Source organism: Anthonomus grandis, chromosome 13 (genome assembly GCF_022605725.1).
Source record: "Anthonomus grandis grandis chromosome 13, icAntGran1.3, whole genome shotgun sequence".
Lineage (NCBI taxonomy): Eukaryota > Metazoa > Arthropoda > Insecta > Coleoptera > Curculionidae > Anthonomus > Anthonomus grandis.
Window position 1 is genome coordinate 5,572,294 of NC_065558.1, and position 13,435 is coordinate 5,585,728.

General features: G+C 29.8%; 2 protein-coding genes across 8 annotated transcripts in view; both read right to left on the reverse strand.

Moving 5' to 3' along the window:
- Nucleotides 1–1,982: 1,982 nt before the first annotated feature.
- On the reverse strand, nucleotides 1,983–7,118 carry LOC126744247 (transcriptional regulator ATRX homolog). Its single transcript, XM_050451621.1, has 4 exons — nucleotides 6,954–7,118; nucleotides 2,769–2,964; nucleotides 2,534–2,708; nucleotides 1,983–2,459 (listed from the first exon to the last, which is right to left on the reverse strand). Exons 1-4 carry the CDS (start codon nucleotides 6,968–6,970, stop codon nucleotides 2,254–2,256), a joined length of 594 nt encoding a protein of 197 aa, XP_050307578.1. The 5' UTR covers nucleotides 6,971–7,118; the 3' UTR covers nucleotides 1,983–2,253.
- Nucleotides 7,119–7,347: 229 nt separating this feature from the next.
- Nucleotides 7,348–13,435, reverse strand: part of LOC126744245 (sodium bicarbonate cotransporter 3) — a 40,513-nt gene continuing 34,425 nt past the window's right edge. For 5 of the 7 annotated variants that reach the window (XM_050451613.1, XM_050451617.1, XM_050451612.1 and 2 more), the window contains 3 exons: nucleotides 12,802–13,010; nucleotides 12,618–12,732; nucleotides 7,348–8,150 (listed from right to left, as the gene is read on the reverse strand). In XM_050451613.1, the coding sequence (XP_050307570.1) occupies nucleotides 8,070–8,150; nucleotides 12,618–12,732; nucleotides 12,802–13,010 (405 nt within the window). In that variant the 3' untranslated portion in view covers nucleotides 7,348–8,069. Of the gene's footprint in view, nucleotides 8,151–8,268; nucleotides 8,291–12,499; nucleotides 12,733–12,801; nucleotides 13,011–13,435 lie in introns of all 7 variants that reach the window. The other 2 variants (XM_050451615.1, XR_007663088.1) reach the window with 2 other exon arrangements.

The following is a 13,435-nucleotide window of genomic DNA, read 5'->3' on the forward strand; positions in this document are numbered from 1 at the left end:
CCAGTTGCAACCACAATCACATCATTTCAAAAGTAACATAGTTATACAACAGTTTTTTCAGCAAATAAAGTCAAACCTAAATAAATCATTAAGCAAATTTGATTAATTTTCAATAATTTATAGTTTGAGCTATAACTATAGGATTTGTAAGATAGTTAATAAGTTAGATATGTAATAGTTTTTATAACACATAAAGAATAACCTCAAATCATGACTACAACTTATTTTGGTTGAAAGTTACTTCCAAAAAATTGGAGTTAGTTGCTTTGAAATTTAATCAACATTTTAAAGTTCAAAGATTATAATAGTTACTAGACAGTTATTTATAGCAAATAAATTATTTTATTCAGATAGTTTTTTAAATTCTGCCTGTACCTGATTTTTGTCAAAAGTTATTTGGCAAAACTTCGAACCAACTGCTTTGACACCTAATTGACGTTAATCAAATTTTAAAAAATTTATAGTTTGGAAACTGTCATAGTTATATAATAGCTTTTTATAAAACATAAAGTTTTCTACAAGCAGAACCTTAAATCATGACTATAAACTCTTTTTGTGGAAAGTTATTTCTAAAAAATTTAAGTTAGTTGCTTTGAAATTTAGTTGGTAATAACTGATTTTAAAAAATTAATAGTTTAAAAACTATAACAATAACAGGATAGTTATACAACAATTTTTTATAGTAAATAAATTCTTTTATTTAGATAGTTTTAAATTATGCCTGTACCCCATCGAAGTCAAAAGTTATTTGACACAGCTTCGAGCCAACTGCTTTGATACACAATTGACGTTGATCAAATTTCAAAAATTTATAGTTTGAAAACTATAATAGTTACAAGATAGTTATATAATAATTTTTAATAGTAAATAAATTTTTTTATTCAGATAGTTTTAAATTATGCCTGTACCTCATTGAAGTCAAAAGTTATTTGACACAGCTTCGAGCCAAATGCTTTGACACACAATTGACATTAATCAAATTTCAAAAATTTATAGTTTGAAAACTATAATAGTTACAAGATAGTTATACGAAAGTTTTTTATAGTAAATAAATTCTTTTATTCAAATAGTTTTAAATTATGCCTGTACCCCATTGAAGTCAAAAGTTAATTGACACAGCTTTGAGCCAAATGCTTTGACACACAATTGACATTAATCAAATTTCAAAAATGTATAGTTAGAAAACTATAAGAGTTACAAAATGGCTTTATAACTATTTTTTATAGTACATAAATTATTTTATTGAGATAGTTTTAAATTATGTCTACACCTCATTGAAATCAAAAGTTAAATGACACAACTTCAAGCCAACTGCTTTGAAACCTGATTGGTGTTAACTAAATCTGAAGAATTTATAGTTCAAAAACTATAATATTCTTAAAATAGTTATATAACCGCCATAAGTTGTTCTATTCAAGTAATTTCAAATTATGGCTATACTTCATTTAAGTCAAAAGTTATTTAGCAGAACTTTGAGCCAGCTGACTTTAAACCCAACTGGCGTTAATCAAATTTTGAAATTTTATAGTTTGAAAACTATAACAGTTACAAAACAGTTCTATAACAGTTTTAATAGCAAAAAAATATTATTATAAATTATGGACATATCTTATTTTAGTCAAAATTTGTTTTACAAAACTTTGAACTAAGTGCTTTAAAACCAAGTTTCATAAATTTATAGTTGAAAATTGGAAAACTATAAAAGTTACAAGAAAGGTATAAAAATGGTTTTTTGTAGCAAATAAGTTTTTTAATTAAGATAATTGAAATTCTGTCTGTACCTCATTTAAGGCAAAAACTATAAAAGCCTAAAATAGTTATACAAGACCTTTTGATAGCTATTCAGGTTTTCTTAAAAAAAATAATTTTAATCAAAAGTTTTATTTTAATTCTATAAAAAGTTATGAAGGAACATATGGGGGAAACCGTGTTGGACTGATCAGCTAGAATGACAAAAACACGCGAGCAAAAAAAAACATAACCGAAGGAAACACATATATTTAAATGCTCTTATTATTCTTCAACATAAAAGCATAATAATTTATATTTACAACACGTCTTTGCAATATTAAAAGAAAAAAAATCTTATGTACTGACATATTTACATAACTTGCATTACCAGAATGAATTATTTATTAACACGATTCAATTTTCAAAAATAAAAAAAAAATCAGTTCCCCACTTTCGAAACAAAGACATTCAGCTCCACGTGCGATCACAAAATGAACTTATAACTAAAATATCTTAGTCCATCTAACTTCTAGCGCTGAACCGCGCCCTACCCGACCTCGCGGTACTAGATGGTTCTTCTATGGGCACCTCGTTACTGGCCGCCTTCGCTGGCTTACTAAATCTATTTCTACGACCTGTTGATGCTGGTTTTGACTCTTTTTTCGGTTGTTCCACTTCTGAGTCGTCTTTTGGCTCGTTAGAGGAGGCTACCGGTTTATTCTGTTTGTCTATCAAAAAATGATTATAAATATGATAAAGATCATGAAAGAAGATGATCTTTAAAAAACTTCTAATAACTTACTAGTAACAACTTGTTCCCTCCTCCTCTTGAGGGTTGCCAACAAGTCATCGTTGCTCCTAAACGGCCTCACAATGCCACTCTTAATGAACTTCTTGGATGTTTCCGTGGTTGAACTGGTTTCTGGTACTTGCTCGTCAACGTAATCTCCTTCGGCAGGTTCTCCTTCGGCTTCTTCCTGTAAGATACAAAACGAACGAATTTAATTGACTCGATTACAGTAATTAACAGTACTTACTTCGGGTGCTGCGGTGGTCGTGGTTGTAGTGGTGGTGGCTTTATTATTTTTGCCCGCCAAAGGGTTCCTTCGGCCCGCCAAAGATCTTGCGGGGGCTTTTTTTGGGGGTGGTGCTGGCTCATCCTCGTATTCATACTCGTCTTGGGCCGGTTTGGCAGTGGAGAGGGCGACGAGTGCCATAAGACCACAGACTATTCTAAAAATGACGAGCAAATACGTAATATTAATCTAAGATGTGATTATAGGCTTACAAATGTGAAAACGTGATCAACAACGGTTCAAAATGAATTTTTTAAATGTATCGAAGTCACTACATTAGAAAAAGAAAACAGAAAAAGAAGAGGATTCTTAGTGGCTTTTAATTAATTAATTGTTGCTAGATCCATTGAAAATTCCCAATTTTTGACCCAGCTTAGGAACTTGATGGAACGTCAAAAACAGAATTACGAATTAAAAAAATATATGTTCATTCAGTGTAATGTGTATTCACAGCATTAAAACTTGTAACGTAGGTACTAGCTAATTAAATTGGTGACTACGCACAAGTTTGCCTTGCTTGCACCTGAATTCTTTCGAAATCATTGATCGAACGTACTTCACGTGGTTTCCTTGTGTAAAATTAAAAATTAATTAATGAATATTTTAGTAAGTCGGTGCGAGCCGACACAAGGTTGTCTAGGAAGACTTATCACTCACTAAACACTATGAGATATATATTAATATAAAAATCCATTATTGGAAAAGGATTTTTTACAATTTGAACAGATGTAACACTAACCTCCTAAATGAAGGCCGTAAGTTCACCGAATGTAACAGTTCAAATTTATTCGAACGCGCGATTCTTATGAAACGCTTCTCTCAATCGTTGCTTTAGGGATTTCCATAGCAAGTAAATGTCAAATGTAAGAAAAAGAAAATAATCGTGATAGGGAATCTTATAACGTATTTAAATGTCTTAATAAGTTATTAGCAAGTAAACAAATTACCAAGGCAAATAAATATATACACTCGTATACAAGGCCAAGTTTTTGCAAACACTTTCTTATTTAAACGCGATTTTTTTCGCGTTTATTGTAATTGGAAAATAAACGTTAGTTGTAGTGGCTCTTAAAAGGTGTGAAACTGCACTTTCGACCAGCTCAAGAATATTTACCAATTAAATATCTATTAATTAGTTGCTTTTATTCCGGTTCGAAGGACCTGTCACTCTTACGTTCAAATATGTTTTAAGCCACGTCCAAATTGAAAAGTAAAAATGCTGTCTTAAAAAAAAATTATGAAATACTTACTAATTTCTTAACTTAATTTCGACTAACTTTTTTGACCGATAGAATCCTAAGTGAAACTGTCGCTTTTTGGGAATGTTTCTCAACAAACGGATAATTTTGTTGATCACAAATAATATACATTATAGATTGATCGGGTTTTTAGTGCAGTAGAAACTTTCGGAACATTTTTTTACGGTCCTTCGAGTCGGATTTATGGGTTTGTCTCGGAACCAAAGTATCCGCCATAAATTAATAAAAATTTGTGTTTTCTTTAAGGTAATAAAAATCAAGTCTAGAAAATATTTCAAATAAAATATACATTTATTTTTTCCTCATAAGATCTAAATTTGAACAAATTCAATTGTAATATCCGTTTAGAAACATCAGCCTGATTCATATGCTGATCTTTTTTGAAACCAAAAGCCATAATCCGGTTCGAAGGACCGGGAAAATATTACCTAATTTTCCGAATTAACTAATGCTTATATACTTCTAAACAAATAAACTTGCTTTAATTTCATTTTTTTTTCTCAAAATAATTTTGACACGTGAAACTGTCAATTTTTAGGAATGTTTCACAATTAGCGGATAATTTTGTTGGTCACAAAGATACATATAGATTGAACGAGTTTTTAGTGCAGTAGAAACTTTCGGATTTTTTTTTACGGTCCTTCGAGTCGGACTTATAGACCTCTCTCGGAACCAAAGTAGTATCTACCATAAATTAATAAAAAATTGTGATGTCTTTAAACGAAAATATTCTAAATAAAACATACATTTATTTTTTTCCTTATAAGATCTAAATTTGAACAGATTCAATTGTCCTAATTCATATGCTGATCTAGTAATATTTTGAAACTAAGAGTCATAATCCGGTTCGAAGGATCGGGAAAATATTACCTAATTTTCCGAATTAATTACTGCTTATATACTGCTAAACAAATAAACTTTTTTACGTATGTAAGAGATGACTTCAACTGAATACGAAATGATTATTAACTGTTCACTCTAACGACGCACAAATCTAATAATTAGATAAATCTCGTATTAATAGAAGCCAAGATTTCTTTAATTTCATTTTTTTTATCAAAATAATTTTGAAACTGTCGCTTTTTGGGAATGTTTATCAATTAATGGATAACTGTGTTGATTCCAAAGATACACATAGATTGACCGAGTTTTTAGTGCAGTAGAAGCTTTCGGAATTTTTTCTTATGGTCCTTCGAGTCGGACTTATAGGTCTGTCTCGGAACCAAACTATGCACCATAAATTAATAAAAATTTGCGTTTTCTTTAAGGTAATGGAAAAAAATCAAAATACTAGAAAAAGTTTTAATATTCTGGAGGAAGAATATCTATGCCACAAAATTATGAAAGTTAATAAGAATTTATTATTCTTCATAGACAAAACAGGAATCTACAGTATATTCCCCATAAAAACTGGAAAGCTGGATCAAAAATATTCCAAATAAAATATACACACATTAATTTTTTTCCTTATAAGATCTAAATGTGAACAAATTCAATAGTAATATCCATTTTAAAACAAAGTGCAATAATCCGGTTCAAAGGACCAGGAAGATATTCTAATGCTGAACTACTGCTTATATACTTCTAAACAAATAAACTTTCTTTATGTATCTAAGAGATGACTTAAACTGAATACGAAATGATTATTAACTGTTCACGCTAACGACCCACAAATCTAATAATTAAATTTTCGTATTAAAATTGAACGGTCGCTTCTGGCATCGTTCTAAGATTGAAATCACATAAGAGCTGCTGAAAGTATTCGGCGAGGATTGAGTTTTGTATATATACATAAACCGTTTTTACATAATTGTTTTTATGAACGAAATACCATCGATGGTGTAGGTATGTTGTAATCGACGAATGTGAAATCGACGTTTATTTACCCGTTTATAATCTCGAAAGAAATTGCTTTTTGAAATATGAAGGGTGCATGTGGCGAGAACCCGGATATTACAGGAATTTTTTTTAGAAAAATTTCGTCCGCCATTTTAGGAGTTGAACATGAAAACTGGTTTTTAAGCTCAAAAAATGCGCTTAAGAAGCCACCATTTTGGATGTAAATACTTGCTTAGATTACAGAATAAATGTCAAGTGAGTTAACCAGTTCAAATCAAACACTAATGAACTTCATGAACCGAAAACAAAATGGCAACATTTAAAAAAATTACCAAAAAAAAATTCAGGTGCTTTGACAACTGACGATTTTTAACTGTCAAAAAATCTGACAAGAAATAGACAAAAAAAGCTCCATTTTGCATCCAAGTACTCTACTTTTAACTGTCTCATAACTCCGCTGTTTTTTTTCCTGTGAAGTGTTAATCAGTTATTTTAATGAGCCACACCCTAATGTTATAATTATTAAGTGCCTTAACAAGTCAATTAAAAACTAATACATAAATAAAAAACAAAATGGCGGCCCTTGACAATTGACGATTTGACAACGTCTTCTACTGTCAAAAAATGTGACAAGAAATAAGCAATAAGGAAAATGGTGCCATTTTGTATTCAAATACTAAATTATATAATTTAATCCTTGCAAGATTAAAAGAAATATGCCACCCAATTTTTGACATTGGACAGATGTCGTTAATTTCAGCATCTTCTGATGTGACAATGAATTTCCCCAAGGAAAACAGAAATTGAACCGCAAAGAAAAAAGTTCAACATTCAGACAAGTAAGAAACTTTAAATCATCCTAACGTTCCTAAGGTTTCGTTTTACTATTTTCACGTCTTGCAATAGTTTATAATTTAATCAAAGGCCACCCCTACCGAACACTCCTAAACCAGTTTTAAATCTATGCACTTGAAGAATTAAAATAAGAAAGTGAATTCTAGTGGAGCTAATTTAAACATATTTAAGCGATAAATTATAGTCTACTTACATAAGTTTCGTCTTCATTTTTGCGTAAAAAAACAGAAAAAGAGTACACTGAAAAAATCCACAGTCCGTATGCACTCGTCCAAGTCGTTTTACTAGATTCTTACTTAAAGTTAAACCAACATTTATAAACTCAGTTCTTTGATTTTCCCTTCACTTTACGCGATCGGTCGGCGAAGTTATTGGGAGGCGTACAGGCCGACTTTATCACCAATATTTAATTGGTCCATCACTTTTACAAAAATTATTATTTCTTATCCATTGTGGCGATTTTTAGAAGGGGCAAGGCAGAGGGGAGTTTCGGACGTCTTTGCCGATTTTTTCGTGCATTCCTTAAATTTTTTCGGACCCATTAAAGGGTTAACGGGGCGACAGTTTTTAAATGAAATTCCACCAGAATTAATCACATTTTTGTTATTTATTTAGCTTTAATTGATGTGCTCTGCTTACAAAAATAATATACAATTTTCACATTATAAAACACAGGAATTTTGGTGTATTAATTATGTTTTATGAATGGGCCTAAATATGTATTAATTATTTGATGACTTACGTTTCGTCTTTCGAAACCATCATCAACCTTCTTGGCTCTGGGTTTTTTTAAGCCCTTCTTTGTCTGACACATAAGTCAACCCCTGTCAGGCTCATTGTGCTGTAAGAAAATTATTTTTGCAGTTGCCCTTGTTCTCGTTTTCTTTAATATAATCAATAATGAGTCAGACAAAGATAAGCTTATGGCAAAAATAGGAAATTTAAAATTACTTGATGATGGTTTTTTGGGAAATTGAGATACTCTGTAAAAAGTCTGCCCTCCCCCCCCACTCTCTATTTTGTAGCACACTAAAGGATATTTCTGAGATGTTCTGAATAAGCAAATAGTTAAATAATAGAAGAAATTTAAAAAATAAACTGCAGTGGGGGGTAGACTTTTTACGTGAGCAGTATAAGATGCAGCAGAAAAAAAGCTTTTTATTAATATTGTCATTTTTGGGAAAAAAATGTTTTTTTTTATAATCATCTAAACTTTCTGGCAGACTAATTTAACACCAACCAGAAAGAAATGTCTAAAAACAACATCAAATTACAATATTTAATATTCTCTTATAACTACTAGATAATTTTAAACGTGGGACTCTGTGGTATGGCCGTTTTTAAGGTTCGAAAGGTCCTTGCGGTACCTTATAAGAGACTTGTTTTCACACTGAAAAAAAAACAGACAAAAAATTAATACAAAAATATTTTTGTCAATTTATAAATAATTAATAAGGCTACTACATGCATAAAAACACTACACATTAATTGATAAAAAAAATATGTACCAGTGTCCTTTGGGTTAGTTCGCTGAAAATGCATCGAAATTTAAGAGATTGACTATTCTAATGGCATTTTAAGGGTGTAAGGGGGCGTGTGATGTGTCTTGGCGAGAACAGATGTGCTAATATAACATTTTTAATGTGAAGGTGATGATTAAAAGTAATTAAATCGCTAGAAAATTATTTTTTTGTTTTTATGCCTATGATTTTTTTAGCATCTTTATTATGTAAAAAAAAATTAATTTACCCCAAATAAAACAAAATTATTATTTATATTATATTTTTTCTTAAAAGGCAATGAAAAGTAAATAATTTTTTTATGCCTTCCATATTAAAGAACTTCTTTTATTATAGTTTCTTACATCTTGAAAATGTAGTTTAAGGCATTTCTTAATTTTTTATGTGCCCCAGGCATCTTCCGTAGCTTTGCCTCTTAAAATTATTCTTCTTCTCATTGGAAAATAATTTTTTATTATATTTTATAGGTTTCAAAGTCCAGGCATTTAAAAAAAATTATCATTTTATTCAGGACATATCAAATACATTTTTGTATATCTTTATAGACGCCATAGACTTGGACATTATGTTATATATCTTTGAAGTCACTTGCACTTTTATTCTAGGCATTACCAATAATTTTTCAGAGGCTTTAAAGGATGTGAAATCTTCTAGTAATTTTTTATTTTATTTTAGGCACTTGAATCATTGTTGAGATTGTTCCAGGCAATATCAACAATTTTTCGTAGCCTTTAAAGGATGTAAAATAGTTTTTTGTTTAATTCCAGGCATTTAAAGTCATCTTTATTCTCCTAGTCATTTTCTATTTTATTTTAGACACTTGAACTTATTCTTTATTTTATTCCAGGCATTTTAAGTCATTTTTGAGATTGTTACAGGCAATACGAATAATTTTTCATGGCCTTTAAAGGATGTGAAATAGTTTTTTGTTTAATTCCAGGCATTTAAAGTCATCTTTAGTCTCCTAGTCATTTTCTATTTTATTTTAGACACTTGAAGTTATTCTTTATTTTATTCCAGGCATTTTAAGTCATTGTTGAAATTGTTCCAGGCAATACGAATAATTTTCATAGCCTTTAAAGGATGTGAAATAATTTTTTATTTAATTCCAGGCATTTTAAGTCATCTTTATTCTCCTAGTCATTTTTTATTTTATTTTAGGCACTTGAAGTTATTCTTTATTTTATTCCAGACATTTTAAGTCATTGTTGAGATTGTTACAGGCAATACGAATAATTTTCATAGGCTTTAAAGGATGTGAAATAGTTTTTTGTTTAATTCCAGGCATTTAAAGTCATCGTCATTCTTTTAGTCATTTTCTATTTATTTCAGGCATTTGAAGTTATTCCTTATTTTATTCCAAGCATTTTAAGTCATTGTTGAAATTGTTCCAAACAATACGAATAATTTTTCATATCTTTAAAGGATGTGAAATAGTTTTTTATTTAATTCCAGGCATTTTAAGTCATCTTTATTCTCCTAGTCATTTTCTATTTTATTTCAGGCACTTGAAGTTATTCTTTATTTTATTCCAGGCATTTTAAATCATTGTTGAGATTGTTCTAGGTAAAACGAATAATTTTTCATGGCCTTTAAAGGATGTGAAATAGTTTTTTGTTTAATTCCAGGCATTTAAAGTCATCTTTAGTCTCCTAGTCATTTTCTATTTTATTTTAGACACTTGAAGTTATTCTTTATTTTATTCCAGGCATTTTAAGTCATTGTTGAAATTGTTACAGGCAATACGAATAATTTTTCATGGCCTTTAAAGGATGTGAAATAGTTTTTTGTTTAATTCCAGGCATTTAAAGTCATCTTTATTCTCCTAGTCATTTTCTATTTTATTTTAGACACTTGAAGTTATTCTTTATTTTATTCCAGGCATTTTAAGTCATTGTTGAGATTGTTACAGGCAATACGAATAATTTTTCATGGCCTTTAAAGGATGTGAAATAGTTTTTTGTTTAATTCCAGGCATTTAAAGTCATCTTTATTCTCCTAGTCATTTTCTATTTTATTTTAGACACTTGAAGTTATTCTTTATTTTATTCCAGGCATTTTAAGTCATTGTTGAGATTGTTACAGGCAATACGAATAATTTTTCATGGCCTTTAAAGGATGTGAAATAGTTTTTTGTTTAATTCCAGGCATTTAAAGTCATCTTTATTCTCCTAGTCATTTTCTATTTTATTTTAGACACTTGAAGTTATTCTTTATTTTATTCCAGGCATTTTAAGTCATTGTTGAGATTGTTACAGGCAATACGAATAATTTTTCATGGCCTTTAAAGGATGTGAAATAGTTTTTTGTTTAATTCCAGGCATTTAAAGTCATCTTTATTCTCCTAGTCATTTTCTATTTTATTTTAGACATTGAAGTTATTCTTTATTTTATTCCAGGCATTTTAAGTCATTGTTGAAATTGTTCCAGGCAATACGAATAATTTTCATAGCCTTTAAAGGATGTGAAATAATTTTTTATTTAATTCCAGGCATTTTAAGTCATCTTTATTCTCCTAGTCATTTTTTATTTTATTTTAGGCACTTGAAGTTATTCTTTATTTTATTCCAGACATTTTAAGTCATTGTTGAGATTGTTACAGGCAATACGAATAATTTTCATAGGCTTTAAAGGATGTGAAATAGTTTTTTGTTTAATTCCAGGCATTTAAAGTCATCGTCATTCTTTTAGTCATTTTCTATTTATTTCAGGTATTTGAAGTTATTCCTTATTTTATTCCAAGCATTTTAAGTCATTGTTGAAATTGTTCCAAACAATACGAATAATTTTTCATATCTTTAAAGGATGTGAAATAGTTTTTTATTTAATTCCAGGCATTTTAAGTCATCTTTATTCTCCTAGTCATTTTCTATTTTATTTCAGGCACTTGAAGTTATTCTTTATTTTATTCCAGGCATTTTAAATCATTGTTGAGATTGTTCTAGGTAAAACGAATAATTTTTCATGGCCTTTAAAGGATGTGAAATAGTTTTTTGTTTAATTCCAGGCATTTAAAGTCATCTTTAGTCTCCTAGTCATTTTCTATTTTATTTTAGACACTTGAAGTTATTCTTTATTTTATTCCAGGCATTTTAAGTCATTGTTGAGATTGTTACAGGCAATACGAATAATTTTTCATGGCCTTTAAAGGATGTGAAATAGTTTTTTGTTTAATTCCAGGCATTTAAAGTCATCTTTAGTCTCCTAGTCATTTTTTATTTTATTTTAGACACTTGAATTTATTCTTTATTTTATTCCAGGCATTTTAAGTCATTGTTGAGATTGTTACAGACAATACGAATAATTTTCATAGGCTTTAAAGGATGTGAAATAGTTTTTTGTTTAATTCCAGGCATTTAAAGTCATCGTCATTCTTTTAGTCATTTTCTATTTTATTTCAGGCATTTGAAGTTATTCCTTATTTTATTCCAAGCATTTTAAGTCATTGTTGAGATTGTTCCAAACAATACGAATAATTTTTCATATCTTTAAAGGATGTGAAATAGTTTTTTATTTAATTCCAGGCATTTTAAGTCATCTTTATTCTCCTAGTCATTTTCTATTTTATTTCAGGCACTTGAAGTTATTCTTTATTTTATTCCAGGCATTTTAAATCATTGTTGAGATTGTTCTAGGTAAAACGAATAATTTTTCATAGCCTTTAAAGAATGTGAAATAGTGTTTTGTTTTATTCCAGGCATTTAAAGTCATCTTTATTCTTCTAGTTGTTTTCTATTTTATTTCAGGCAGTTGAAGTTATTCTTTATTTTATTTCAGGTATTTCAAGTCATTGTTGAGATTGTTCTAGGCAATACGAATAATTTTTCATAGCCTTTAAAGGATGTGAAATATTGTTTTGTTTTATTCCAGGCATTTAAAGTCATCGGTCAGATTGTTCAAGAGATTATGAATAATTTTTTCAGGCACGTCAAGTAATTTCCTTTATATTTAATTCTTTAGACTTTTTCTATTTTATTTCGGGCACTTCGTGTAAAATCCTAATGCGTCATTGTAATTTCTTAGGTTAGAAACAATTTATGTTCAGACGTACTAGCTCATGATAGACTAATGCAACGTGGCAACGTCAAACTGGTTGCCATGTTGCCAAATAGTCTTTTTATAAGCGACGTTGCCACTGGGTCTAACGAATTTTAGTCTCTTGACTATACAAGTTGCCTTAAATATAGAATTTTAAATACAAAAGCATGCAAATACTCACTAATTTAGGTGGTAAGCAGAATAAAAAATTGTTTTTTTTTTCAGTGAAGGTGTGCGTATTGTGTGTATTCTATATGGGTGTTCTGGTGCCTTTAAAAATGTAGTGCTAGGTCGTTCACCTTCATGGTTATCCCCTCGTCTTCGTCCTCTTCTTCGTTCATTATCGATAATTTTTTTTCCAATTTTTTATTCAGTTCCGCGTCCTTTTTGGTCGGTTTCGTCTTCCTAAGGCGGCTAAAAAAATTGGAGAGAAATCAAAACTATGACCATACTTTACGTAAATCACAATTCCATTACTCTTACCTTACTTTCCTAGGACTCAGTTTCTTTGGCATAGTTTTTGGTTTGCTTTTAACATTCCCATCGTTCACTTGTTTCCATATTCCGGTCTTGTTCACTTCTTCTGATATGTTTATCGCGGAAATTGGAATGTTCATTATTTTTCCATTGGCCAATGGTATTTTTAGGTTATCATTTAGAAGGTTTTGTTCAGGGCATGGATCTTCTACATCCTGGAAAAATACTTGGATGAGATAGAAGTTATCAGAAATATGGGCTTATAAGGAGTAATGGTGGCTCTTGAGGAGATTAGGAAAATTAAAAAAAAACTGCTTAGAATTATCTTGTTATAGATCCAAAAATTGATAAACTTCAAATGTAATTTACCATTCACATTTGAAAATGATTTTAGGCATTTTACGTAATTTTTGTTTCTTTGGGGCATTGAAACTCGCCCTAGCGATAACTTTTCAGGAATTTCAATTTATTTTTTACTCTGTTCCAGGCATCATAAATAACTTTATTTTCAGAAAATAATTTTCCAATAGAGAAGCCGCCGCTGGCGTGAAGAAAATAAAAGAGAAACTACTATGGAAATAAAAGAAAATTAAAAAAACTCCTATACTTAGCTTAAAAAATGAGGCAGGCAAAATGAACG